The sequence below is a fragment of the Meriones unguiculatus genome, chromosome 1, assembly GCF_030254825.1.
Source record: "Meriones unguiculatus strain TT.TT164.6M chromosome 1, Bangor_MerUng_6.1, whole genome shotgun sequence".
Classification (NCBI taxonomy): Eukaryota; Metazoa; Chordata; class Mammalia; order Rodentia; family Muridae; genus Meriones; species Meriones unguiculatus.
The window spans coordinates 10,113,535-10,139,244 of NC_083349.1; the positions used below are offsets into that span (position 1 = coordinate 10,113,535).

The following is a 25,710-nucleotide window of genomic DNA, read 5'->3' on the forward strand; positions in this document are numbered from 1 at the left end:
TGTCATGTGTGTAAAAGAACATCAGATCCCCTGGAGCTGGAGATACAGGTGGTTGTAAGCCACCCAAAGCAGGTGCTGAGAACTAAACTTGGGTCCTTTGGAAGAGCAGTCAGCTCTCTAAAAAACTAAGCCATCTCTCACCACTACTGAACTTCATGCCCTTTGCAGGGGTCAAGGTGGTACATGCCTATACTCACAGCTATTTGGAAGACTGAGAATGAGACAGGAGGATCTGAGTTCAGTTCTGGGCTGTAGTGCTAATCAGGTACCCACATGAAGTCAGTATCAATATGGTGACCTCCTCGGGAGCAGGGGGGCCCCAGGTTACCCCTTGCCTAAGGAGGGATAAACTGGTCTAGGTCAGAAAGTTCATTCTCTTTGAACAGCAAGCACCTGTATGGAATAAGAATGTTATTCCATAAAACACACAGGAGGAAAACAAATGAAACAAAAATTTAAAAAATAAACTCATATCATTGCACAGGTATGAATCAGTCATAGCTTTATTTAGAATAAAAAGCCTGAAACACACTGGATGGTCTCAATAGATGAACTACCAGTCAAAAGGAAGAAAGACACTGATTATTACCAAAATGGAAATACAAAATACTCTGTTGGGGTAAAAAGAAAAATTAAGCTTTATTCAAAGAAATACTGAAAATAAATGTTTTACAAATTGCAATCAAGCACTTAAAGTGTAATTTAGGAATGAATTCTCAGAAACTACACAATACATTCTGGTGTTGGCCAATACAAAGTTTACTTTAAACTAGTATTTTACATACGCTTAACCTTCAATCATCTTAACATTCATTGATTACAATGACTCATCTGCATGAGGTTAAGCAAGTTTCTTACGTAGTATCTCAGAAATAACTTCCAAATACAAAACAGTCACACCAGCAAGGAACTTATAACAATGTATGTAAATTACTGCAGGGCTGGATTTGCAGGCTGTATGCAGATGGATCTGTTTCTCCTTAGAAGGTTCCCACACAGTCAAAACCTTAACAGAGAGATGCCACTCACTCTCGTTCTCTGTCATCCAGCCAGCTGCAGGCTCCTGCTAAGTGTCACTCTACTGTGCATCAACTGAAAAATATATATATATTAAAAAAAAACTTCTTTTAAGAGAAAAGCCAGTTGAATCTGCCCATGTGAGCGGAGTTTTCAAGACCCCCATCTGAAAATGGTTCCAGCGGCCAGTAAACAGTTCCTTCTCTCAGAAGGACAAGATGGTCTTGTTAATGATTTCCACTGACTCCCGGATCTCATCCTCCTTGATCACAAGTGGTGGGGCAAGCCTGATGATATCGCCATGGGTCGGCTTGGCCAGAAGCCCATTATCTCGGAGTCGCAGACACACCTTCCAAGCATCACAATCTACAAAAAATGATCACAGTGTATGCTCAGAGATTAATGTATGAATACCCCTGTCACAGGCACAGGCAGTGCAGCCTCAGGGAGTGTCCCTAGGGTCTGCTCAGGAAAAGAGCTCTAAGTTGCTACTGTGTTCAAGAGTCTGCCTTACTGACTTTTTGGCAAGAACATAACTAGGTTTGAATGACATGTTTTGACTGTTACAGGCAGAGAACCCTGTCTGCAGTGCTTGGAGCCAGAAAGGCTCCTTCTAGACTCAGGAAAGTTGGCATATACAGAGACGACATATCCACATAAACACAAAACTCAAATTTTACACTTATACGGCATACAGATAATTTCACACAAGATTCTTTATTTTTTTCCCCTTTGGTTTTTCAAGACAGGGTTTCTCTGTGTAGCCCTGACTATTCTGGACTTGATTTGTAAACCAGGATATCCTCAAACTCAGAGATCCTTCTGCTTCTGCCTCCCAAGTGCTGGGATTAAAGGCATGTACCACATCTGGCTCACCCAAGATTCTCAATGCACCTGTGTTTTGATTATGGCCTATTCCCTGGGGTCAAGTATGGGATTTTCTTCCTCTGGTATGAAAATACAAATCAAAACCTTTCAGATTTGGGAAAATTTTAACTTCTCAGATTAGGGATGCCTAACATGCACCATAAGGAGCTAATGTGAGAGAATTTGGGTAGCAGACATAAAATGAAATAACAGAATAGGCAAATCCCCAAGTCCTAGAAGCACTACGCATTGCTGAGATGGGCACACCTCCTGAAAATGCAGAACAAAGCATCATTTCCCAGCAGTGGTTCTCAACCTGGCTGCAGGCAGAACCGCCTAGAACTGCCTGAGTCTACCCTACTCCAAACCATCACCATCAGTTCCTTTCTCAGAAGTTCCTCTGCTGGAATCACTACTTTAAAAGGAATTGTTTAGCCCAAGAAAACCCAGCAGGGTGCCCTGGAGGGTGATAACTGATATCAGGCACACAATGAAACCTCAAGCTCCCATTGTTTATTATCAACATCAAAGCTAGTCCTTTTATTCCTACTGCTGCTACTGCGTTGCAGTATGTACAACGTATTCCGGTGAAATGAAAAGATTAACAGAAAATAACCAAGAATTGCTAAGTGCTGCCAGACTAACAAGCAGAAAATGAAAACGTCTGCAAAGAATAAACACTTGGCCAAATAGTGAAACAGGCCTTCCTGTTTGGAAAGATCTACATTTAGAATAACATTAATACAATCCAGTCATACTTTTCTAAATGGCTTGGCTAATAGTCTAGTAAACTGCCCTAAACACTGTGTCTTTGAAAGTGCTCTCAGCACAATGTGCAGTGGCCATTACCTTTGGTTTCTCTGATGACAATGGCATTTAGCAGCCCTTTCCCTCTTACAGTAGTCACAACGTCAGAGGGCAGCTTCATGAGCTCCTTTCTCAAGATAGCACCCATCTTGTCCGCATTTTCAGCAAGATTCTCTTCTTCTAAAACCTGTTTTTAAAAAAATTATACAAATGAGTCCTGGAGCAATCCATGTAAGGCTGCAAGCAAAATGTACCCAGGATGAAACAGAGTGATGTCACCAGTGTTTGCTTTTCAGGGCCTATATTAATTTCTGGCTAAACAGATACATTCTCAGAGCTTTGCTTTAGTCACAATTCCATTGTCAGTCTTCATGGCAAAATGAAGATTAAAATTCACTTAATGCAACTTATAATATGCTGCTATTACCTGAATAACCAATGGACTAAGTATAATTTAGCTTTAAGCTACTAGAATTGCCTTTTTCCTCCCCCTACTGTACTGTTCTACCTTAAGTCTACTTTCCTGGACTGGCTTCATGCTTGTGACTGTCCTGCCTCTCAGCTTCCCTACTGCCAAGATTTCATTTCTATCTATGTGGTACTAAGGAATCAACCCAGAGCCTTACTCTTCCACTAAACTAAGGCTGCCAGCCTGCAAATCACATCTGAAAGAACAAAAAGGAAGAATTTTGTGGTCACCTGTAACCCTAGTATTTGGGCAGCTACGGCAGGAGAATTTCGAGCTGTCTAGGTTGGGCTACGTGGTAAAGTCGATGTGTGAACTACATAGTGAAACACTGACTAAAATAACAAACAGACAAACAAGAAAAAAAATCTTGCTCGCTAAACTAAAGGGGCACAGTAGGTGGCCAGCAGGCAGGAGACACACTACAAACTCAAAAAGACCAGGAGTTAGGAGTTCAGTCTATGAGACAAGGCAAAATATTACCTTACTTTTTAAGAATGCCCCTAAAACCTCTCTGTACTCAATGCTCTCTAACACTTGGCAATCTTAATAAACTTATTATGCCAGGACTCAAAAATAACTTCAACACTACTTAAAGTAGGTATCTATGAGCCATATCACCTCAAGAGCTGCAATGGCAATTCGGCAGCCTAGTGGATTGCCACCATATGTGGAACCATGCTCGCCTGGTTTAATGGTCAGCATTATCTCATCATCACACAGCACTGCAGACACCTGAAAGACAGAATCCATTGTGTCATTCCTCATATTCTCAGCACACCAGGGACACAGATACCTCTACAATCCTTCAACTACAAGTTTACAACTGTCCCCTGACTCTCAATAATAACCCATGATGAACCCAACACATTACAAATATAGTAAACACACTTCAATGGCACAAACGATTTGGTATACACTTTCAGAACTAAAAGAAAAAACTTTTTAATTATTATTTTATGTGTATAAGGTGTTTTGTCCACATGTATGTCTCTGCCCCACTTGTTTGAAGTGTCCATGGAAGCCAGAAGAGGGTATTGGATCCCCTAGAACTACTGGAGTTACAGATGGTTGTGACCTACAATATAGGAGCTGGGAACTGAACCCAGGTCCTTTGGAAGAGCAGCAAGTGCTCTTCACTACTGAGGCATCTCTGCAGCCCAAGCAAAGCTATTTTTGCAACAAGACAATTACAGTTCTTTCCAAAATGCTCTGCTTAGAAAACAAGCATGGGCATTCTGTGCAAGAAAACAACTCAGACTAATCAAAGCCTTTTATCCCACATCAATTACTGGCTCTGGATACAACCCCAAAAAAGAACAAAATGCCCCCATCTTTATGTTCCTTGATCATGGTTTTGAACAATTAGTGATGCCAGGTTCTGAAAAGTGAGAGGAGAAACTTCTGAGGGGAAATGCATCTGTCCAAATAAAATGCCACAGCACATACCAAGGCACAATCATTGGTCAACACTAACTATGGACCGACCACACAATGGATGTCTAAAATATTCCAGATGGCCTATATCATACGTGGCCAAATCAAACCACCCAAAAAGCATCCCAGTCAAAGTCAGCAGAAGAGGAAACATAAATAAAGAAACACTGAACTTACAGGGTATAAGCCACCAGAAAGGGCCTTCCCAAGAAGAACTATGTCAGGTCTGACATTGTCATGATCCACAGCCAGCCATCTACCAGTTCTGGCCAATCCCGTCTGTATTTCATCAGCAATAAGCAGGACCTGGGAGAGACAACAGGTAACACAATTGTCATTCTCATTTCTTAAGGAAATAAAGAGTATCATTACTTCAATCTTCTCACTAAGCATCATTTCTGATAACTTGCAATCTGTGAAGATGTTTTCAGTACCCACACAATTCAATGGTGTCCTATAGAAATCTGCTTCCTCTGTCAGGCCAATACCTCCCAGTGGCCCATGTGGCACTGCTCTGCATAGCAGAAAGGCACTTAAGCAAACATTAAGACTTTGTAGAACTTTAATGGTTCTAATTACACTCTAAGAACAAATTCACATAATTAATGCATATACAATTACCAAATATTTTCTGGAATTCTAAGTAGTAAGCAAAATATACTATTAGCTTTGATGGGAAAAAAGGGAGAAGAGCCATAACATTTGGAGCAAAGGGACAGACACAAGACAGATTCGGGAGGGATTAAAAGAGTGTAAGTTTCTTGGAGAAGAGAGGAGAAAGCCATAGTAAGAGCCTTGAGGTCTGCCCTGCAGCATCACACAGCATCTAGAAACTGTTCCAGAGTGTTCTAGAGACTGAAATGTTAGCCTCCATAGAGGGTTCTAAGTATTAGACTGTTCCTTAACTCTTGGAACTCATCTAGTGGGAAGTGAGATAATTTATCCTGTCAGGAAACTTCAAACACATTTGGCCTCACTGCAAAGTGAACAGGACCACCTGGTGCCTGGTGCAGAGTTCTCGAACTCCCGTCAGGTATCCTGGATCTGGAACAATAATACCTGCTTCACCCTGGATGGGTTCCACCATGAAGGCAACAACATTTGGGTCCTGAAGAGCACGCTACAAAGGAAACAGAAGGAAGTGACTTTTAATAACTCCATTCTACCTTATCTGGCAACTGAAATCAAATACTACACATGCTTCCTGTTAGGAATAATTATGAGAGACCGAAGAGATGGCTAAGCAGTTTGGAACGCTTGTTGCCTTTCCAAAGGATCTGGGTTTAACTCCCAGCACCCATACAGTGGTTCACAACCACCACAACTCCAGTTTCAGTGGCACCAAGCACATATACATGCAGGCAAAATATTCAAAGTAAAAAAATACATCTAAGAAAACAATGGGGGGGAAGATGATGATGATGAACCTAAGCATGTATCTATGCTTGTAATTGCAGGACTCCAGCATGCTGGGTTTACTGGCATATACGATTATGCCAGATTATTCCTACATTTTGCTAACACATAGATATATTATAAGTAAAACCTAAGTCTAGAGCTGGAAAGATGGTTCAGCAGTTAAGGGCACTGGCTGATCTTACAGAGAACACAGGTTCCATTTTCAGCACCCACACAAGGGCTAACAACTGTCTTTAGGTCCAGTTCTACAATTTACAAGTCTCAAAAAAAATTTTTTTTTAGCCAGAATGATGAAGCATGTCTTTTAATCTCAGCACATGTGAGGCAGAGCCAGGCAGATCTTTGAGTTCAAGACCAGCCTGGTCTACATACTGTGTTCCAGGCCAGCCAAAGCTTCAAAAAGAGAAGAAAAAAAGAAGAACGAAAAGAGAAAGAAAACAGACTATCTCAAAAGAAAAAAAAAGAGAGAGAGAAATATTTTGTAGTATTAAGTGGCCAATATTCAAGTTCTTATGATCTGAATAGTCAGCTGGCCTAAGTACTACATGACAAAAGCAGATTTCCCTGGGTTAGAAACTAACTGCCTACGACTGAGAATAAGACTGAGATTTTAAACTGGTCATGGTGGCGCACACCTTTAATCCCAGCACTCTGGAAGACAGAGAGGCGTATTTCTGTGAGCCTTGATATACAAAGTGAACCCAGGAAGCCAAGGCTAAAGAAACCCTGTCTTGAGAAGAAAAAAAAAAAAAAAAAAAAAAAAAAACAAAGACAGATTTCATCCTAACTTTAGAAGAATTTTCACAGATTCATAACTTTTGTTTGTTCGGTAGTACTGGGGTTGAACCCAAGACCTCACACACTGCTGTTTTACCACTGAGCAACCTACCCTATTATTTTAAGTTTTTTACTGAGCCTGAGTGTTTGCCTGTTACGTAAGTATGTATCTGCACCACAAGCATGCTTGTTGCCCAAGGTGGCCAGTGTTAGATCCACAGCACTGACATTACAGGAGGTTATGAGTGACCAGATATAGGTGCAAGGAACTGAACGGAGGCTTCTACAATAGCAGTATGTGATCTTAACCCCTGAGACATCTCTCCAGCCCACTCATTTATATATTTTTAACTCACATACTGAACAATGAATAATTCAAAATCATTTCTAGCTGCTATGAGCCTAGTACCACAGACACCCTGATGTACCTCCAATGCAGGCAGATCGTTATATGGGATAATTTCAAAGCCTGGCATGAAGGGTCCAAAGCCATCGTAACTGGTCGGATCTGTGGAGCTGGAGATTGCAGACAACGTTCGACCCCAAAAGTTTCCAGCTATACGGAAAAACAAACAGTGATTATTCCAAAGAAATCCACCAGTTTGGTAAGTACTACTACCCTACAAACACTTTGGGAACCTGACTAAAAATAATAAATAATGGGTCATTTAGCTTTTAGTTAGTGAGCTTTCAATTATTCAAACGAAATCTGATACTGATTCCAACAGTTCCTACTGACAACAGGCCAATAGTCTCCTTGTAATTACTGTTTTAGACACAGCTCTACAGTACTCTTCTCAGACCCACTCCAAATGAAGCCCAACAACTGAGGCATTCTCAAAGCAAGGTTTCTAGACAGAGGATGCACACTTACAGTAGAAATGTGAGAAAGAGAGTTATCCAGTGAAGAGATTAGCAGTTTCCTTTGATACCCCAATATGTAAGCTACCTACTCAACAGGATACATTTCCAAATTCACTTACAGCAGAGATCCCTTCCAGTCCAAACACTTTCCATGTTGCCTTCCTTGATATTACAATCCTCCGTAACACTAAATGAAACAGAAATCTGCCTTTCCTCAAGATCATGTTTTCTCTATTAATAAAAGTGCCTGGGAGCCACTGGAGGCCAGGGACTGCTTCAGGATAGGAAATGGGCAGCATGGACAACCTGGGAATCACCTGTCCTCAGAGCTTCTACTCTAGTAGAAAGCAAACATCCTAACATCAACCAGCAGAGCAAACAACTGCATCATTTCAGATGGAGTTAAACTCAACCACGAACACTATAGCAGAGAATGGGAATTCATCATACTAGGATGTTTTGACATCTCCCACCAGCTTTGCCAGCAGCAACTCAATGAACTCAATGTACCAGGTGGTTGTAGCTTAGCTTCTTGGCATCTCTTGGCATTACTCTTGCAAAAGCCTGTCTTTTTCTGAGTCTCTGACTCATGAGTCAGCCCATCTTTTTAAAGCCCACATACAGGACTTATTCTTTAAGATAATATGTACTGATGAGACCAGGAGCCAACCTGTTCTGCTCTCCCTATTTCAACCTGTAGCTTACCCTGCAGGGATAGGATAGTCTTTCACTGTCATTCCACTGACTCAACAGCCTCTGTCAATACAATGTAAAAATACCTTTGTACACTTCACTAATATGAAAGAGACTGGACAATCTATAAAGAAGTTATATTTTGTTCATAATGGCCAGCCAGGATACCTACACTAAAGCAAACATTTTCAAATGGTAAGTTATAGGCAGTCACTTATGAAGCCAAGCTATACTGCTAGTTTAAGCCACCTGCTTTTCTGAATTACTCAGAAAAGTAGAACCTTTCCCATTTCTTCTTTTCTGTCTCTGGAAACTATAATTAGGCACGAGCCTAATTATATTTTCTCTGGTACATTAGGCTTTTTCACACTTTGGTAAAGCCCTCCTTTCAGCCACATAACTGCTCATTTGCCATGTAGCTGACCTGCATGCCAGCTTAACACAAACAGCAAGGTTTGCCATCTTCCTCTTCTGTGTCCCTCTTCTGGATAGCTGCAGGATTTACAGCTTGTCAAGCCTATACCCTTAAGCTTTAAAAACAAAATGGTACGTTAGAGAATCATATAACATTTCTTCAGATCATAATCTGTTACCTAAGATGCCAATTGCCTCTGGCCATAACTTAATTATGCTATCAGACTGAAATTAACTATATGTATTCACCAGAAAAAAAAAGAATGGAATTTGACCACAAAATCAATACATGCTATTTTTAACTAAAATCAAAACTTTAAAGTCAGAACCTACCATTTGAATATCCCACAAAAAAATTATTAAAGTCAGATTACATCAGCCCAACAAACTGTATATCTCCTTAACATGAACTCAAAGCATTCCTCCTTAGTCATTCTCAGAAATATAACAAGCCAGCTTCAAGCCTCCTGTTCCTGATAGCTTCTAAGAACACAACACAAGGGCACATTCAATATTAGGGCTAAAACCCTGGCCAAAAGCCAGGCATGGTGGGGCATGCCTTTAATCTCAGCACTTGAGAGGTAGTAGCAGACAGATCTCCACGAATTTGAAGCCAGTCTGGCAGTGAGTTCCAGAAAAGCCAAGGCTACACAATAAAACCTTGTCTCAAAAACCAACAAAAAATGCTGGCCAGACATTCAATGATAGAATGCTTATAGAGAAAATACAAAGCCCTGCATTCAAACTTAACACCGGAAAAGAAAAGTAAATAGAAAACAGCTATGAGGAAAATCTGGCAAGATGAGACAGTAAATCAAATAGTTACTTACTTCAAGAAAGGAGGATTTAGACAGAAAAATCTCGAGCTAGGGGTGTGACTCAGGAATAGAGCTAGACTGTCAACCATCAGACCTTGTATTCATTCCACAGAATCACAAATGGAAAATCTCACACAAGAAGAAATCTAAGAAGGAATTCCCCCATCAGCCTTTATAAAACAGTCCATAAATAACATATCATATAAATGATACCATGTGTTAACACTTTAACAATTAAATTAACATACCAGCAAAAATAATCTTTGCTTTGTATTTCTGGATGCCTTTCACCGTGTAGCCCCAACGCCGAGCAAGCTTACAGGCAGTCTCTCCAGCCTCCACCCCTATTGTAGGAAAAATACTCATTTTATTTATGCTGCAAATTATCAAAGAAATAAGCTTAGCATGTAGTACACAACTTAATCCCAGTTACTTGAGAGACTAAGGTAGGAAAATTGTAAATTCAGGGCCAGGCTCGGCTAAATAATTAAATAAAGAAACAAATGATTGACTTGTTGGGAACTGAAAAAAAAAAAAATGGGAATGCTTGGGAATGCTTTACCTGTATTCATAGGAAGAACTTTGTTGTAGTTGAAAAGCTTGGTAATATACTCCTCAAATTCACCGAGGACATTGTTATAGAAAGCCCGAGATGTTAATGTCAGTTTGTCCACCTGACTCTTCATGGCATTTATGATCTTGGGGTGGCAGTGTCCTTGGCTGACAGCACCATAAGCACTCAGGAAGTCAAAGTACTGCCTGCCTTCTACATCCCACATGTAAATGCCTAAAATACAGAGGGAAGGAAAAGAATTTACAGTCTCTGTATGCTACAAGACCCCTAAAATAAACTGATTTTTTAAACCCTCTACACACTACATATGATACCCTACTTAATATGTTTTTATGCTCAAAACTTGGTTTAGTACAAGCCTACTAAACTCTGATTTAGCAAGAAGTATTAAAGCTATATTTTATCTGACTCTTAGACATATATCTAGCAGAACAGCATAAAATACTGTAATACTGTCATAATGTGGGGTGGCACAGGGCAAGGGGTTAGTGATGAATAAGCACATAAAAATATACTCAATAGTGAAAGTGTAAAATCCAACATGTAGCGCCACAGCTTCCATTCCAAGTGGCTAGTCAATAGTATAAGTTTACTGAGATATACAGACTCTGGGTCTGGTTAATTTCAGTCAAAGAAAGAGAGAGAGAGAGAGAAGGAAGGAAGGAAGGAAGGAAGGAAGGAAGGAAGGAAGGAAGGAAGGAAGGAAGGAAGGAAAAAGAAGGAGAGACAGAGACAGAGAGGAAAAAATGCCTTGGAGGTTAAGAGCTCTTCCAAAGGACCAGGGTTCAACTCCCAGCACCCATATGGCAGCTCATAACTGTCTGTAACTCCAGTTCCAGGTGGCCTGACACCCTCACACCAATGCACATAAAATAAAATTATATAAATTATTAAGGAAAGGGAAGGAAGGAAGAATGTAAGTTACACAAAACAGACAAAAGTCTTGTAAAGTAGAAATGACAACTGAGCATATGACGGTGGTATTTGCAAAACATATGCTTGATAAGGACTTAGTATCCAGAACTCAGTGATAACAATAAAAACCTCTAGGCACATACCTGCAAATCCCACCACCAAGGGGAGAGAGGCAGGAGGGAGAATCAGGATTTCAAGGCCAGCCTGGACTAAGCAAGACCCTGTTTTTAAATATAGGCAAATAACTTACTAGTGTTTCATTTAAAGAAACACAGATGCTAAACTAATATTAACATGAAAAGATGTACAACTCATGACCAGCCATTAGAAACATGTAAATCAAAACAAGGAGATGCTGTTTCATGCTGGTATGGTTGTATTTTTTTTTTTTATGAAAAAAAAAATGGAACAAAGATATAAACAATCTAGTGGAAATGTAAAATGGTACAACTGGGGCTGGGTGTGGTGGTGAACACCTGTAATCCCAGTACTTGGGCAGCTGAAGTTGGATGAATACAAGTGAAGGGACCAAGCAGCTGCACTGCTGTGCTGCCATGACAGGCCTGAGTTGCTGTTTCCTGGTAATGTTTCCACAGTTGCTTAGATCATGTTTCTATTTCTCAGAACATGAAACTCAATAAACTCTCTGAAAATCAGAAACAATAATCCAGTTAGTAACCGCCTTGAAAACGCCCCAAGCACTTGACCAATCAAATTAAAGGTTAGTTAGAAACCTTTGTTTAGCTGGTCAAAATGATTTTGTCGCTTGGGCACTTTCTGTTAGCACTCTTTGTTACCTGGCACACCTTGTTACTTGGACACTCCATGAAGTCCGCCCTATCCCCTAGATCAGCACCAACCCATCAGCTTATGACAAGCTTGCTTCTGCTAAATGAGAAACAATCATGTAACCGCCAAGTTGGAAAGTCCCATTCCCTGCTCAACCCACAGTAAAAACCCAGCTTTGCAGCGACTCAGGGCTCCCTCCCTAATCCGCTGCATTGGACTATGGTGGGGAGTCCAAGCTTAAGCCCAAAATAAAAGCGCCCTGTTCAGGCAGAGAGGCAGACAGGCAGACCCCAGGAGTTCACTGGCCAGCCAGGCAAGGCAAAATGGTGTGTTTCATGTTCAGAGAGAAATCCTGCCTCATGGGAATGATGCAGAATCTGAGAGTGAGCCACCTGACTTCCTCAGGATCAGTTGAGACACACAGACAGACAGACAAACACACGCGTGCACACACACGCGCGCACATACACTCGCACATACACGCGCACACAAACTCACACATGTTTTTTTCATGTTGTTTGTTTGTTTGCTTGTTTCTTAAGGTTGGCCATTCCTCTTCAAACTAAACATACAGTTACTACATGACCCAGTAATTCTATTCCAGAGAAAAATTCACAAAACACTGGCTATGACCAGGCTGAAATAAGTCAGTTAGGAAGAGTGTTACAATAAATACTGGCCTGGGGAAGAAGGAAGAGGAGGAAGAAGAGAAGGAAAAGGAGAGGAAGAAGAGGAAGAGAAAAAGAAGGAGTAGCACTACCACTATTGATCAACAGATAACAAAACCCAACAAGAATGAGATTCCGGGTCTAAAGTTGCTTTTGTAATTCAGGACACAAAAGAAAGCTGAATTCCTGCTGTGTTTCTGTTAACTACCCAATCTGATAATTATACATGCACATAAAAGATAAGTTCCTGAGCTGGGAGCACAGCCAGGTGGAAGGCCAGCCTGACCTACAGAATGAGTTCCAGGGCAGCCAGGACTCCACGAGAAACTCTGTCTCAAACCCTCACCCTCACCTCAAAAAACAGAAAATGACAGAGTTCCCATAGACTGTTAGAAAATACACACTGAATATCTAGAGGTAAAGAACTAGAAAACAGGGTGTACATGGGACCAGGAGGGGAGGAGAGAACACAACTAAAAGCCCTTGGTTATCTGGATGAAGAGGAAAGAAACATTTTAATAATTATAACTTTCTTACTAGAGTTATGTAAAAATAAAAACTAATACTTAAAAAAAAAAACTGGTTGCCAAGTCACATTCCTATTTCCTCTGCATTTCCCCTCACTGAGGCCACCAGGGAAGACTGACAGGCACAGGCACCTTAGTCACTTAGCAAAGATCAAAGAAGCCCTATCTGCAACAGACATTCAGTGAGGCTTGGACATAAGAAAATACAAAGCAACTAATTCTAACACATTTCAAGCAAATGTGGGGTGGATTAACCCAAAACATACCTTTTCCTCTCTCCAGGGCTACAGGTAAAGGGTGGTAATTGTGTGCACCATACTTAGATTCTCGTTCAAAAATGTACTCAGAGGATGGCGGGCCTTGCACCGTCTTCTTAGTTGCAACAGACGCAGCAGAGGTAGCTGAGGCATGGACTCCTCGCCGCAGAGCAGCAACGGTCTGCAAACTTGCTAGTTTGGAAAGCATTGTATAGTTCTTTCAGGAATGGAAGGGTAGAACCTGTGTAAAGTAATGAGAAGGCACTGAATGAGAACCTTTCCAGGGACAACTCATGTGTGCTCAGATATAACTGCCGAGCATCCGGGCAGTCAGTACCCAGCCTTATCCTATCAGCAAGTGCAGAGTTCAGGGCAGATATGAGAGGCAGGGAGCCAAGTCAGAGGCCAGAGCTGCTTGCTGGGTGGTCATGGGATAAGAAGCAGGGGCTCGAACCATTCTGCACTTTTTAAAGCCCAGGCTGATCTTTAACTCTGGGTTCAAAGGACCCTATGGAGCTGAGACCACAAGCTGCACTTGCCTCAACCTCTCTCAGCCGCACTCCCGGCCGCAGGATCCCTACCTCTATTTCCGATTTTATGTAGGTAGGGAAACAATAACAAATGTGGTTTTAACCTAGGTGAGGTAATCCCAGCATTTAGAAAGCAGAGGCAAAATGATCTTTACAAGTTCCAGGCTAGCCTGGCCTATTAAGTTCCAAACCCGCCTCGGCTACAAGTAGCCTGTCTCTAAATAGAAAGAGCAAGGCGGGGGAGAGGGAGCTAGCTAGAGAGATGGCTTGATGATTAAAAGGACTGCTGCTCTTTAGCAAAAGACCTGGGTTCAGATGTCAGTATCCACATGATGGCTCACAACTGCTTATAATTAAAGGGGATCCAAGACCCTCTGACCTTTGCAGGTACCAGGGACCCACATAGTACCCATACACATTCAAACATTTGTTTTGTTTTTCAAGACAGGGTTTCTACGTGTAATAGTCCTGGCTGTCCTGGAACTCACTTTATAGAACAGGCTGGCCTCGAACTCACAGAGATCCACCTGCCTCTCTTTGCCTCCCAAATGCTGGGATTAAGGCATATGCCACCATGCCTGGATTTGTTGTTGTTGTTTTAGGAGGTTTTTTCCTTTCCTTTTCTTTTCATTCCTTTTCTTTTCTTTTTTTTCCATTTTTCGATGACAGAGTTTCTCTGTGTAGCCTTGGCTGTCCTGAACTCGCTTTGTAAACCAGGCTGGCCTCTAACTCAAAGTGATTCGCCTACCTCTGCCTCCCTGAGTGCTGGGATTAAAGGAGAGCACCACCATGATTGGCTGCAGGCAAACATTTAATACATATAAAATAAAAATAAATAAATCTTTAAAAAAAAATAGAGACAGGAAAAAGTAACTTTTGCAGGCTGAAAAGTTTAGCACCCAAACTAAAGAAAAACCTGTCATTTAGCACAAATATCTAAAATGTCTACAGGTCAGATTTGTATTAACAAAAGCAAAAAGACTTGGTCTACACTTTAATTAGAGTCTTGAGTTCTTATAATAACACAAATATAGGTAGATATGTATCAGATGAAAATAGGCAGCTCATAAAGAACCTGTTTTGCTTGGATGACTGTTCCTATAATCACAGCCACCCCCTACACACAACATAGTAAAAAGAAGTATCCAAAAAAAAAAAAATCAACTGTTCAGCCAGGCACGGTGGGGCACGTCTGTGATCCCAGCACTTTGGAAGACAGAGGCAGGTGGATCTTTGTGAGTTTGAGGCCAGCCTGGTCTACAAAGCGAGTCCAGGACAGCCAAGGCTAAGCAGAGAAACCCTGTCTTGAAAAAAACAGAAAAAAAAAAAATGAACTGTTCAGCCTGGTGTGGTGATACAGCCTTTAATCCCAGCACTCAGTAGAGGCCCAAGGATCTCTGTGAGTTCAAAACCATCCTGGTCTACAAAGCATAGACCTAATAACCCTGAGTCCAAAACAGCCAAGGGACCCTCGCAAACAAAACAAACCAAAAAAAAAAGTCAACTATTCAAAGTAAAAAGCAATTAAGCCCAAAAGAATATCAAAGCACAAACAGCAAAATTAGTTGTATGGCTGTCCTGAGGACAATGGTGCTCACTCACAGCGTTTACATTTTTAAGAATCAGGCTACTCTCTCTGCACCAGACCTAAAACCAGCCCACAACAGTGTTCCTCCAACTTCTGTGTGCACAGTTCACCATTCAGAGCATGGTAAGATGCTGAAACAGGCTAGAGTAAGAAAGGAACTACAATGAAAAGAAAAATAAGAGCATGCATAGGTATCATGTCTGAAAGCAGAGAGGGAAAGCGTTTTAAGATAAATTCTAGATTAGGGTAAAGTTACCAAAAGCCAGGTGTGTTTGGGATGTCTCTATCTCCCTATTTTTTTTTAAAGACAAATAGCTAATTCATGTTTCAACAGAATTCTCTAACAAGTCAAACCATGCCTAATCTTAGCATTCTTGATTGAGCTGCCAAATCAGCCAGTCTTGGGGCTTGGCTAACTTCCCTTTCACCTTGGCTCTCACTCTACACTAAAAATCCAGTAGGCTCAGGAATTTGCAAACACTAATCAAATCCCAGAACTCTGCCTTGTTTGCCAAAAACTTGCCACTATTCTTTCTTCCCACGGCTCAGACCAGAGTACAGATTTGAAACTCAAGATCTAGGGACTGTCTTGAGAAGGTCCCAATGACTCCTTAAAAATATATATATATACAAAGGTACATTCCCCTAATAAAAATGTCTGTAATTTCCACAGTATTTTCTCTCAAATGAACAAACACAAAGCAAGAATCACTAGACTGAAAATGAAGACTAACAACATGTCTAACTGCACTACAAAGAACCAGTCTCCATCACCATCAATAAGCCTAAGACACCAACTTACCATTTCTCTCTAGGCTCTTTACAATTTACACAGTAAATCCTGTTTGAACTACTAAAACTTAAAAGTGATACTAATTTCTGCCAAGCAAATAGGAATAAAACATGCTTTCTCAGATACTACTAGTGGGTGCACTTAGATACACAAGCAAAACACTCACATATACATAAAACGACATAAATCGGCCATGTAGTGGTGGCCCATGCCTTTAATCCCAGCACTGGGGAGGCAGAGGCAGGCAGATCTCGGTGAGTCTACAGAGTGAGTTTAAGGCCAGCCAAAGCTACACACAAAGACGCCCTGTCTTGAAAAACCCTAGATAGATAGACAGACAGACAGACAGACAGACAGATAGATAGATAGACAGATCTTTAAAATAAATTTCTATTGGCATGGCAAGGTGTTTTAGAACATGTTTAAGTAAGAACTGTTAGGGGAAACTGTAAAGGGAAGAAACACAAAAGTCACTGTGGCTATATTTAACTATTCTCTACTTTCTACAAATACATAAATTGTATTTATGGTCAGAAACACTGAGAATGAACTTGGACATGGGTCTGAGTAGTTTGACATATACCAGGCAACAAGCAAAATCAAATTAAAGGATCTGGTTAGCTTTGAGGAAACAATGTGGTTTAAAGAAAAGTACAGTCAGTACTCCTAGGTAGTACAGCCTTGAGTCCACCAGGTCACCTGTTCTTAGGAAAAGGTTCAAACTTTAAAATAAAAAACTACTCTCTGTGACTGCAGAAGGGGGCTGAGGAACTGTTATCCCAGCACTAAGGGTGGGGCTGAGGCAGGAGGATTTCCAGCCCAAAGCTAAACTCAAAACAAAATAAAGACTACAAGGGGAAAGAAACTATAAGTACCTAAACTCAACTTATCTTAATTTATATAAGAATTACCTGCTCAACTAGAATCTATTTATCTGCTAGGTCCCCTCAATTTTATACAAAATGATTATAATCAGTAGCCTAACAGAAACATTCAAAACATGAGCAATAGTCTCACGTTCTCAAAGTAAATGTCTGGTTGTTTAACTTAACTGGGAAAGGTCACAAGCTGCACAGACCATCATGTACCAAAATCTAGTACAAACATTTCTACAAAAGAGCCTCTGTGTTCAAGTTACTGAGCTTGGTACTGTATGAGAAATATTAGATTAAATTAAAGTGGGCTTTAAAATAGTCATCTCTTTCAAAGAGGCTTGGGAAATTGTAAAAGTGGGGTAGAGAATCCACAGGTTTCACAATAAGGATTTAAATTCTGTCTGTGGAACTCCAATTTTCCCCATTTGTCATTCACGGGTGTCTTGAGTTCATGTTAAAGCCCCAGGTTTAGCACAAAGGAGCCATTCATTACGTTCTTTTCTGCTCGAGGTTCACAAGAACACTAGCCAAGTTCTACAACTTAAAAAAAAAAAAAAATCACTGTCAGGGTTTTGTTTTCAAACTGGATTATTTTTCTTTAAAACAATAAAAATGAAACCCTCTGGGGCTGAGGACCAGTTGGAAGAGTACTTGCCTAACATATAGGAAGCCTTGGATTACATCTCCAGCACCAAAGAAACTGGAGAAGCAGAGGCAGGGAGATCAGGAGACATCAGGAAGATCATCCTCAGAGACACAAGAAGTTTGAGGTGGTCAGTGCTGGCACTCGCCATTAACCCAAGCACTTGGGAGGCAGAGTCAGATGGATCTCTGTGAGTGTGAGGCCAGCCTGGTCTACATAGTGAGTTCCAGACCAGCCAGGGCTACACAGTGAGACCCTGCCTTAAAATTAAAAAAATAAAAAATAGAAATCAGACAAGAAAATTAAATACTTTCGAGATTGCCATTAACTACCGATTTTCTTCTATGCATAAATACTATGCAGACAGTATCTTTTTTCCACCTTCTCCCTTTGAATTTACTATTCAAGTCCCTCCTGAACACGTTCAGAACTTTGCAGACTTTTATTAGAACCTAACAATTCAGACACTTGTTTCCAAGCAATCCTCACGGCGAACTCAAGTTTGTAAAAAGGAGTAACTAACCATGTCTCAAAAATCACCTAGCCTGAGTAAGGGTCTTCTAACAAGTAAACAAGGTCCTTACTGCACACACAACTCCTAAAGGAGGCAAGAGAGAAACAGAAAGCGACCCAGACTAGCCAAGTGATGAGGCCAGCCATCCTGCACAAAGGTAAGTCAACTCTGAGAAGCTGCCCTCTGTCCTCATCTTTTCATCAAGGGTTCACTCTTAGACCTAATACCATTCATTCTACCAAAGTCAAAAGGATGTAAAATAATGTGCAAACACATTACTTTAGCCAGGTGCGGTGCCACTCACATGTAATCCCAGCACTCGGTGGGCAGAGGCAAGCATTATCTGTGAGTCAGCCTGGTCTACAAAGCAGTCCAAGACAGCCAAGACTACACAGAGAAACCCTGTCTTGGAAAAACAAGCAAACAAACCCCACATTATTTATTTATCATTTATATTTACTATTTATCACATTATTTATTCTGTAAATGATTTATATTTATTATGTATATGAGTGTTCTGTTTTCATTCACACCAGAAGAAGGAATCATTATAAATGGTGTGAGCCACCATGTGTTTGCTGGGAATTGAACTCAGCACCTCTGGAAGAGCAGCCAGTGCTGAGTGCTGAGTGCTGAGTTCTGAGCTGAGCCATCTCTCCAGCTTATCATATTATTTATATACTATTCATATTTAGCAGAATAAGGGCTTAAGCATGAGAACTAATGACAGGCCTAATGTTTAATTTCAAGCCATCATTGCTCCCTTCCTTATCAGCCCACAGGAATATTCCAACAAGGGCTGCATTTGGAAGAATTTGTTTAGTCTGCCTTATTAAACAACATTTTCTTAAATTACTTTAAAAGAATCATCACTGTAAAGTCATCCAAAAGCCATTGAAAATATTCAGCTTGAGAAGTAAATTTGGTTTGACTATAGTCAAATATTTACTTTCCTGAGGTAACCATTCACAAATACAGGCCTTATTTTTTTGAAGTTCTGCCAACAAAAGCTTTGTTTTACGTAACCAATATTCTGGCTAAAATCCACCTCAAGTGCGTCACAAGCAAACAACTAACATAATACTACTTGAAAAGGATTGGATCAACTCCACCGCACCCTCCACACACCTCCAAATCACTGCCCATTCATTATTATTCTTTAAAAGTATGGAGTTTGGCTCATCCTCATGAACTCAGCAAAGAGCATAAAATACACACCCAAATAGCCATTATAAAAGGAAGAAAAATATATGAGATTGGGGGGGGAAAAATACCTTTAAAAGATTGTGTACTAGTTAAGGTTTTAGGAGCGGCTCAGCACATAAGATCACCTACTGTTCTTGCAGAAGACCAGAGTTTGGTTCCCAACATCCACAAGTGGCACCGAAAATTCTTGCTTGACGTTGGATATCTATGGCCTCAAAGGGCACCTGCATTTATGTGCACATGCCCACAAACACACACACATTTAAAAAAAAAAAATCTAAAGTACAGTTCCAGGAGACTCTCTGACAATCCTGACTGAGGAAATTTAGGATGGAGAAATCCAAGGTTACTCAGTTGGCAAAGCCACTTCATTCCAAAGTCACTCCCCCTCACTTAATCTATCTTGACACATCTACAGGGTAAATGCGCTCCCGGGCACGATGAAGGCCTGAGGCAAGGCTTGCTGGCAGCAACAGTCCCTGGCAAATTAGACTGGAATTTACTGAGGTTCAGCAGCGTTTGCTAAAGGCCTACGGAGGGGGGGTCTTCGTGCCGAGAGCCCTGAGGGCCAATCCCGAGCCACCTTCTCGTTATAACCTGCACGTCACTTCCTCGATCCTCTTACACGGTTTAGGGCTGGAGAGAAGGTTGGGGAGTGAGGAGGGATGATGGCAGGATCAGCTTCTGGACAAGGAAGCTGCCCGAGGCACTCAGACTTGGTCCACATCAGCGCCCCCTCCCGGTGACCAGGCCACGCGTCCGTAGCTCCGGCCTCAGCGGATCGGATCCCCGGCTGCCGGGCTGCTCGAGGTTCCGCGCGCCCTCAACGCCGCCTTCTCGAAAGCCGAGGTCTCCGAGGCCCTAGGCGAGTCCCCCCCGGGGGCGGCGAGCCCCGAGCGCTGCCTGGCAGGCGGCCGTGCCGCAGCTCCGGCCTCCCGTTCCCCGCCCGGCCTCTCGTCGAGCCCGCCCTGCCCCTGGGATGCGCCGCGCCCCAGACCGCTACAGGCCGGCACAGCCCCGGTGGAGACTCCCGAACGCCGACCCCGTCCGGGCCGCTTCGGCCCAGCCCGGGGCGAGGGCACGGTACCTGACAGCGTCCGCTAGGAACCGCACGGCGTACTTCAGCCACGAAGACAGATGTGACCGCCCGGCGCGTCACGCCGTTTAAGACGACGTGTCGGCCCTGCCCCCGCCCACCCTCGCAGCTCATTGGCGGGGGCGGAGGGCCGCACACCAATCGCGCAAGGCTCGCCCTCGCCCCACCCACCTGGTCTTGAGCCACGGGGCGCCGAGCCCCGCTGCCCTCCCGAAGTGTACTGGTCCTCATCCGTGGCTGCCCCCTGTGGCTGTGGCTCTTGATTTCTGGACTGGACTCAGGAGCAGTCCGCTTTCTTTTACAGGAAAGGAAACAGAGACCCGAAGGAATGCTGGCCTCTCACTGAGTTTTCCTAGCCGAGGGACCCCCCAAAGCCTTTCCTGGAGGAGAGACTCTTGCGAGCAACATCATCTTTTAAATGCTGAAACCATATGACCTTGAACCCTCAGCGTGCCAAAACGACAAAACAGCTTACTGGTGCTTCTAGAGTGATCCCTGCAGCTGTAAAACACTAGTACCTGTTGTTATTAGTGGTTGGAAATGACGGGTACACTGTACAGACTTGTCTGCACTCCCTCCATCACCGTGATTAAACTCAAACCCCAAAAAGGATATATTGCAGGATAAACTGAACAGAGGGCGTTTAGGTGTCACATTGTCTGTAACATTCGTTATAAGTCAGAAAGCATGCAGAGAATAGAAGAGTTATCCAATCCTGGGCCACAAGCTGCAGGCCACAGACGACCAGTGATTCACTGCCCTACAATGATGCATCAGGGTCAGCCAGAAAGATTTCACACCCCAGTTTGGAATGAGTGTGTGTGGCTGAAACCACAAAGTTGGAAGGACCAGAGCATCAGGGAGAGCCATTATCAGTCTAGGTATCCAGGGCTAGAAGTGGAGTTTCCAGAACCCAAAGAGAGGAGTTTGAGGAGACATTACTTGGAGCCAGTTGGGTACTAAGCATTGGCTCTCCCTCCTGCCAGAGTTCCTCATGGACTGAAGCCACTAAGATACCAGAAGTCTAAGGAGTCTTAAAACAGGCGGTGGTGACACATACCTTTAGTCCTAGCACTCTGGAGGCAGAGGCAGTCGGTACTAAGAGTTCAAGGCCTACAGAGGGAGTTCCAGGACAGCCAAAACTACACAAGAAAAACCCTGTCTCAAAAACGTAAACAAACACACAAAAAGACAGTCCCTACAGACCAGCCTCCCTAGACGCGTAGGAAGATCTAAAAGAGGAGGAAAAAGAAGCAGGATGGGAAAGAGGTGGGGAAATGGTTCAGTAGGTAAAGTGACTGTTGAGCAAACATAAAGAGACCAGAGACAGATCCCCAGGGCCTGCTTAAACGCTGGGTGGGCAACAGAGAAAGTCTTGACCTGACCAGTAGGGGCAGGGAAGTAGTGTGGGCTCAGAGACAGAGCTGTGAAGATTCCACGTCTGCAAAAAGCACAGAGCAGGCCTTGGAAGGGATTTAGGCTCACCCTGTCTTTGGCCAAGGTCATTTGCCCATATGATTACTATAATGATCATTATACTTTAGGGCCTATTATGATCGTAACTGTCTTCATTCCTTTCACACCACCTACTTCAGTATCATCGACCCGGGGTCAGAAAGGAACTGCTTCTTTGTGATGCTGCTCTGCAGACCTGGACAAGGGCATGAAGCAGAGCCCAGGAATCTTGTTATGTCTTGGAGAGCAGCAGCAGATGAGCTAAGTGTAACATCAAGACATGTGGCAATCCTCCTGGACTGCAGAAACGGTGCTCTTTGATGAAAAGGTTTTCATAAGCATGAAAATTCTGAGAATGTCTGGGTTTTATCTCTTCTCACTTATCAGAGAAACGCTCTGGGTACAAAGAGCATGATAATAATTTATGGTTTCCCTCCTATCAGTTTGCTTTGTTTTCCGTCATTAATTGTAGCCAAGAAGGAACAACCTGCACCTTGAAGCTGCTTTTTCTCACTGAGAAACAGAGCTGCTCTGATTGTATTTGCCCAATCTGAAGACAGAGCACACACAGCAGGTATTACTGAGTCTCTAACTCCACTAACAGATTCAAGCAAGTGATTCTACAGGAACCGTAAAACCTAGTGAGAAAGAACCCTCTGCTCACAGAGACCGAAGCGGCAGTCATGAGCCTGCATGGGTCTGCATGTATGTTATAGTTGTTAGCTTGGTGTTCTTGTGGGACTCCATTTGTCTCCTCTTGAGACTCCTCCCTCTCCTCTTCCTCCATGCTTCCTGTCTACTGTTTTATTGTACTCCTAGTTTGTCTCCAGTTCACTGTCTAGATCTTATCTTCCCAGATTAGACTACTTTGTTTGTTTGAGATGCAGCATCTCACTGTGTAGCCCTGGCCAACCTTGAACCCTTTCCTTTACCTCCCAAATTTGGGGATTACAGGTATGCACCACCACTTTCGGCTCCACGCTGTTTTTCATAGAAATAGTTCTTTTAGGCCTATCACTGCTCATCTTTATGGCCTTGGGCAGCAACTAGAGGCAGAGCAGGTGGCCATTTATAAAAGGGTGGGTCCTGGGGCCCAAAGCTCTCCCAGGTATAGACGGGTAACAACCACTCATACCAAAGTCCTAGAAGCCGGGGTTGAAGAAAAAGTGCATCAGGTGTTTCTTGCCCACATATTTCTGCTGGCCCTGCTAAAGGACAGTCATGTGCTGAAGAAATACCATGTGAGCACAATAAAAAATAATTGAGCCAGATCTCATGTATCCAGGCTGGCATCTAACTCTGTGCGACTGAGAAGGAACCTGGACTTCTGATCCTCCTGCCGCTACCTCCCAAGTACTAAGATTATTACCATGCACTACCACAGCTGGTTTATACAGAACTGAGGCTCAAACCAGGACTTTGCACACGCTAGGCAAGCACTCCAGAACTAAGCCACAACCCCAAACTACCCTAAACACTTTTATAAGATGTGTGAAAGAGAGAGGGCAAGGGACAAATTCTTCCCATAGACTCTGAAATTGGGAAGGAAACCCCTAAAAGGGATTGGGAGCTGGGTGTCTGTATACGGAGGACACTGTCTATCTAGAAAACTGAAAAGAAAAGAAACTTCCAGAAAAAAAGATGATATCAAATCAGTTCAGGTCACTGAAGAACAAGAATGGCCTATTTAAAGCAGTTTAAAAGCAAACACTCAGAGACCCAGAAGCCAGGGCAGGTGGCAAACTTCCATGATTACAGCTTGTAGGAGGCTACTGAGGAAAGACTGCAAGTTTGAGGATATCCTGGGCTCTGTGTGTGTCTGTCTGTGTGTGTGTGTGTGTGTGAAGACCTGGTCTCAAAAAACAAATAAGTAAATAAAAAATTAACCATAGTAATAAATAAAATAGAAATAAAGAGATTCGACTTGTAGATTTGATGACAATCAAGTAGTTTTCCATGTTAAAAAATTGATATGTCAGCTGGGCATTATGGCACATACCTTTAATCACAGCCTGGGAGGCAGAGGCAAGTGGATCTCTGAGTTCAAGACCAGCCTGGTCAACATAGTAAGTTCCAGGAGAGCCAGAGCTACATAGAGAAATCCTATCTCAACAAGAAACAAAGGAAGAAAGAAAGAAAGAAAGAAAGAAAGAAAGAAAGAAAGAAAGAAAGAAAGAAAGAAAGAAGGAAAGAAAGAAAGAAAGGAAGGAAGGAAAGAAGGAAGGAAGGAAGGAAGGAAGGAAGGGAAAAGGAAAAGAAGAAACAAAGAAAAAGAAATTGAACCAGGCTTGGTGGCACACACCTGTAATCCTAGCCCTCTGAGAGGCAGAGGCAGGCAGATCACTATGAGTTGGAGGCCAGCCTGGTCTACAAAATTAGTCCAGGACAACCAATGCTACACAGAGAAACCCTGTCTCAAAAAAATTTTTAAATAAATAAAAAGAAAAATGTTATGCCATTGTGAAATGTAAGTCAGGAATATAACTACATAATAGACTTTAGAACTAATGAACACTTTACAGACTCATTTTAATACTTATATTTGGTTGGTTGGTTGGTTGGTTGGTTGGTTGGTTGGTTTCTTTGTTCTGGGGATAGCACCAAGGGCTCTGTCACTGAACTACATCCCTAGCTTTTTAAAACAGATAAATTGCCTTATGGCTCTTTAAATGTTAGTATATTTTTGGCACTGGGCATGAAATCCATGGCTTCACGGTATTATTTAAACATGAGCTCTACCGGTGCATCTATCCCCTTTCAGTACAGGGCTATTCAAGTTGCTAAATTGAAGATGTCAGCCTAATCCAGACGATTTTGTAAAGATCCTGCATTTTGGTTGAATTATGACAATTTCTGTAAGTACAGTAATTTGGTTTTTAAAACTAACATAACTTCTTTCTTTAGATTTTTGCTTTCCCTGCCCTGTGGATTCCAAGTAATGACCAGATAATCACCTAACATTCCTTAAATGTCCATGCACTGGTTATCCCTAGCATGGCCTTCTCAATTTCCTTTCCAACTTTTTCCCTGTAACAACCCCTAGTTTGTAATCAACCCGTAGGCTCCATTTTTTTCAGAGCCTTTGCAGGTTTTAACCCAGATAAATGTGCACACTGTTGGCAAAAGTGTGCCTCATTCCCTTTTCTGTCTCACTGACTTTGCAAAAGGGACCCAGTCAAGAGGCAAGGCATCCTACTCAAGATTCTATGCTTGGAGATGGGTGGTGGTGGATACCTCTAATCCCAGCACTCAGGAGGCAGAAGCAGGCAGATCTCAAGCTCGAAGCCAGCCTGCTCTACAAAGAAAGTCAAGGTTATACAAAGAGACCCTGTCTTGAAAAAAATAAACAAAAAAAAAAAAAAAAAAAGAAAGAAAGAAAGAAAAAGAAAAGGGGGGAAGGGAAGAAATTATTATTTAGACTAAAACCAAAAAAAGTTTAAAGTGAAATTTTTGTGGTAATTTAGAGTGCGCTAGCTTTGAAAATACTATGTTGTAAGTAGACCAAGGACCTCAACATAAAATCAGACACACTAAACCTGTTAGAAGAAAAAGTGGGGAATAGCCTTGAACTCATTGGCACAGGAGACAACTTCCTGAACAGAACAGCAACAGCACAGGCTCTAAGATCAACAATCAATAAATGGGGCCTCATGAAACTGAAAAGTTTCTGTAAAGCAAAGGACACTGTCGTCAGAACAAAA

At 42.2% G+C, this 25,710-nt stretch overlaps 1 protein-coding gene across 1 annotated transcript; it reads right to left on the bottom strand.

The window, feature by feature from the left end:
- Positions 1-485: 485 nt before the first annotated feature.
- Positions 486-20,674, bottom strand: Oat (ornithine aminotransferase). Its single transcript, XM_021636554.2, has 10 exons — positions 20,546-20,674; positions 13,319-13,550; positions 10,142-10,366; positions 9,828-9,923; positions 7,219-7,346; positions 5,592-5,714; positions 4,772-4,900; positions 3,779-3,892; positions 2,734-2,878; positions 486-1,383 (listed from the first exon to the last, which is right to left on the bottom strand). The coding sequence occupies exons 2-10, from the start codon at positions 13,515-13,517 to the stop codon at positions 1,223-1,225; spliced, it is 1,320 nt and encodes a 439-aa protein (XP_021492229.1). The 5' UTR covers positions 13,518-13,550; positions 20,546-20,674; the 3' UTR covers positions 486-1,222.
- Positions 20,675-25,710: the final 5,036 nt, after the last annotated feature.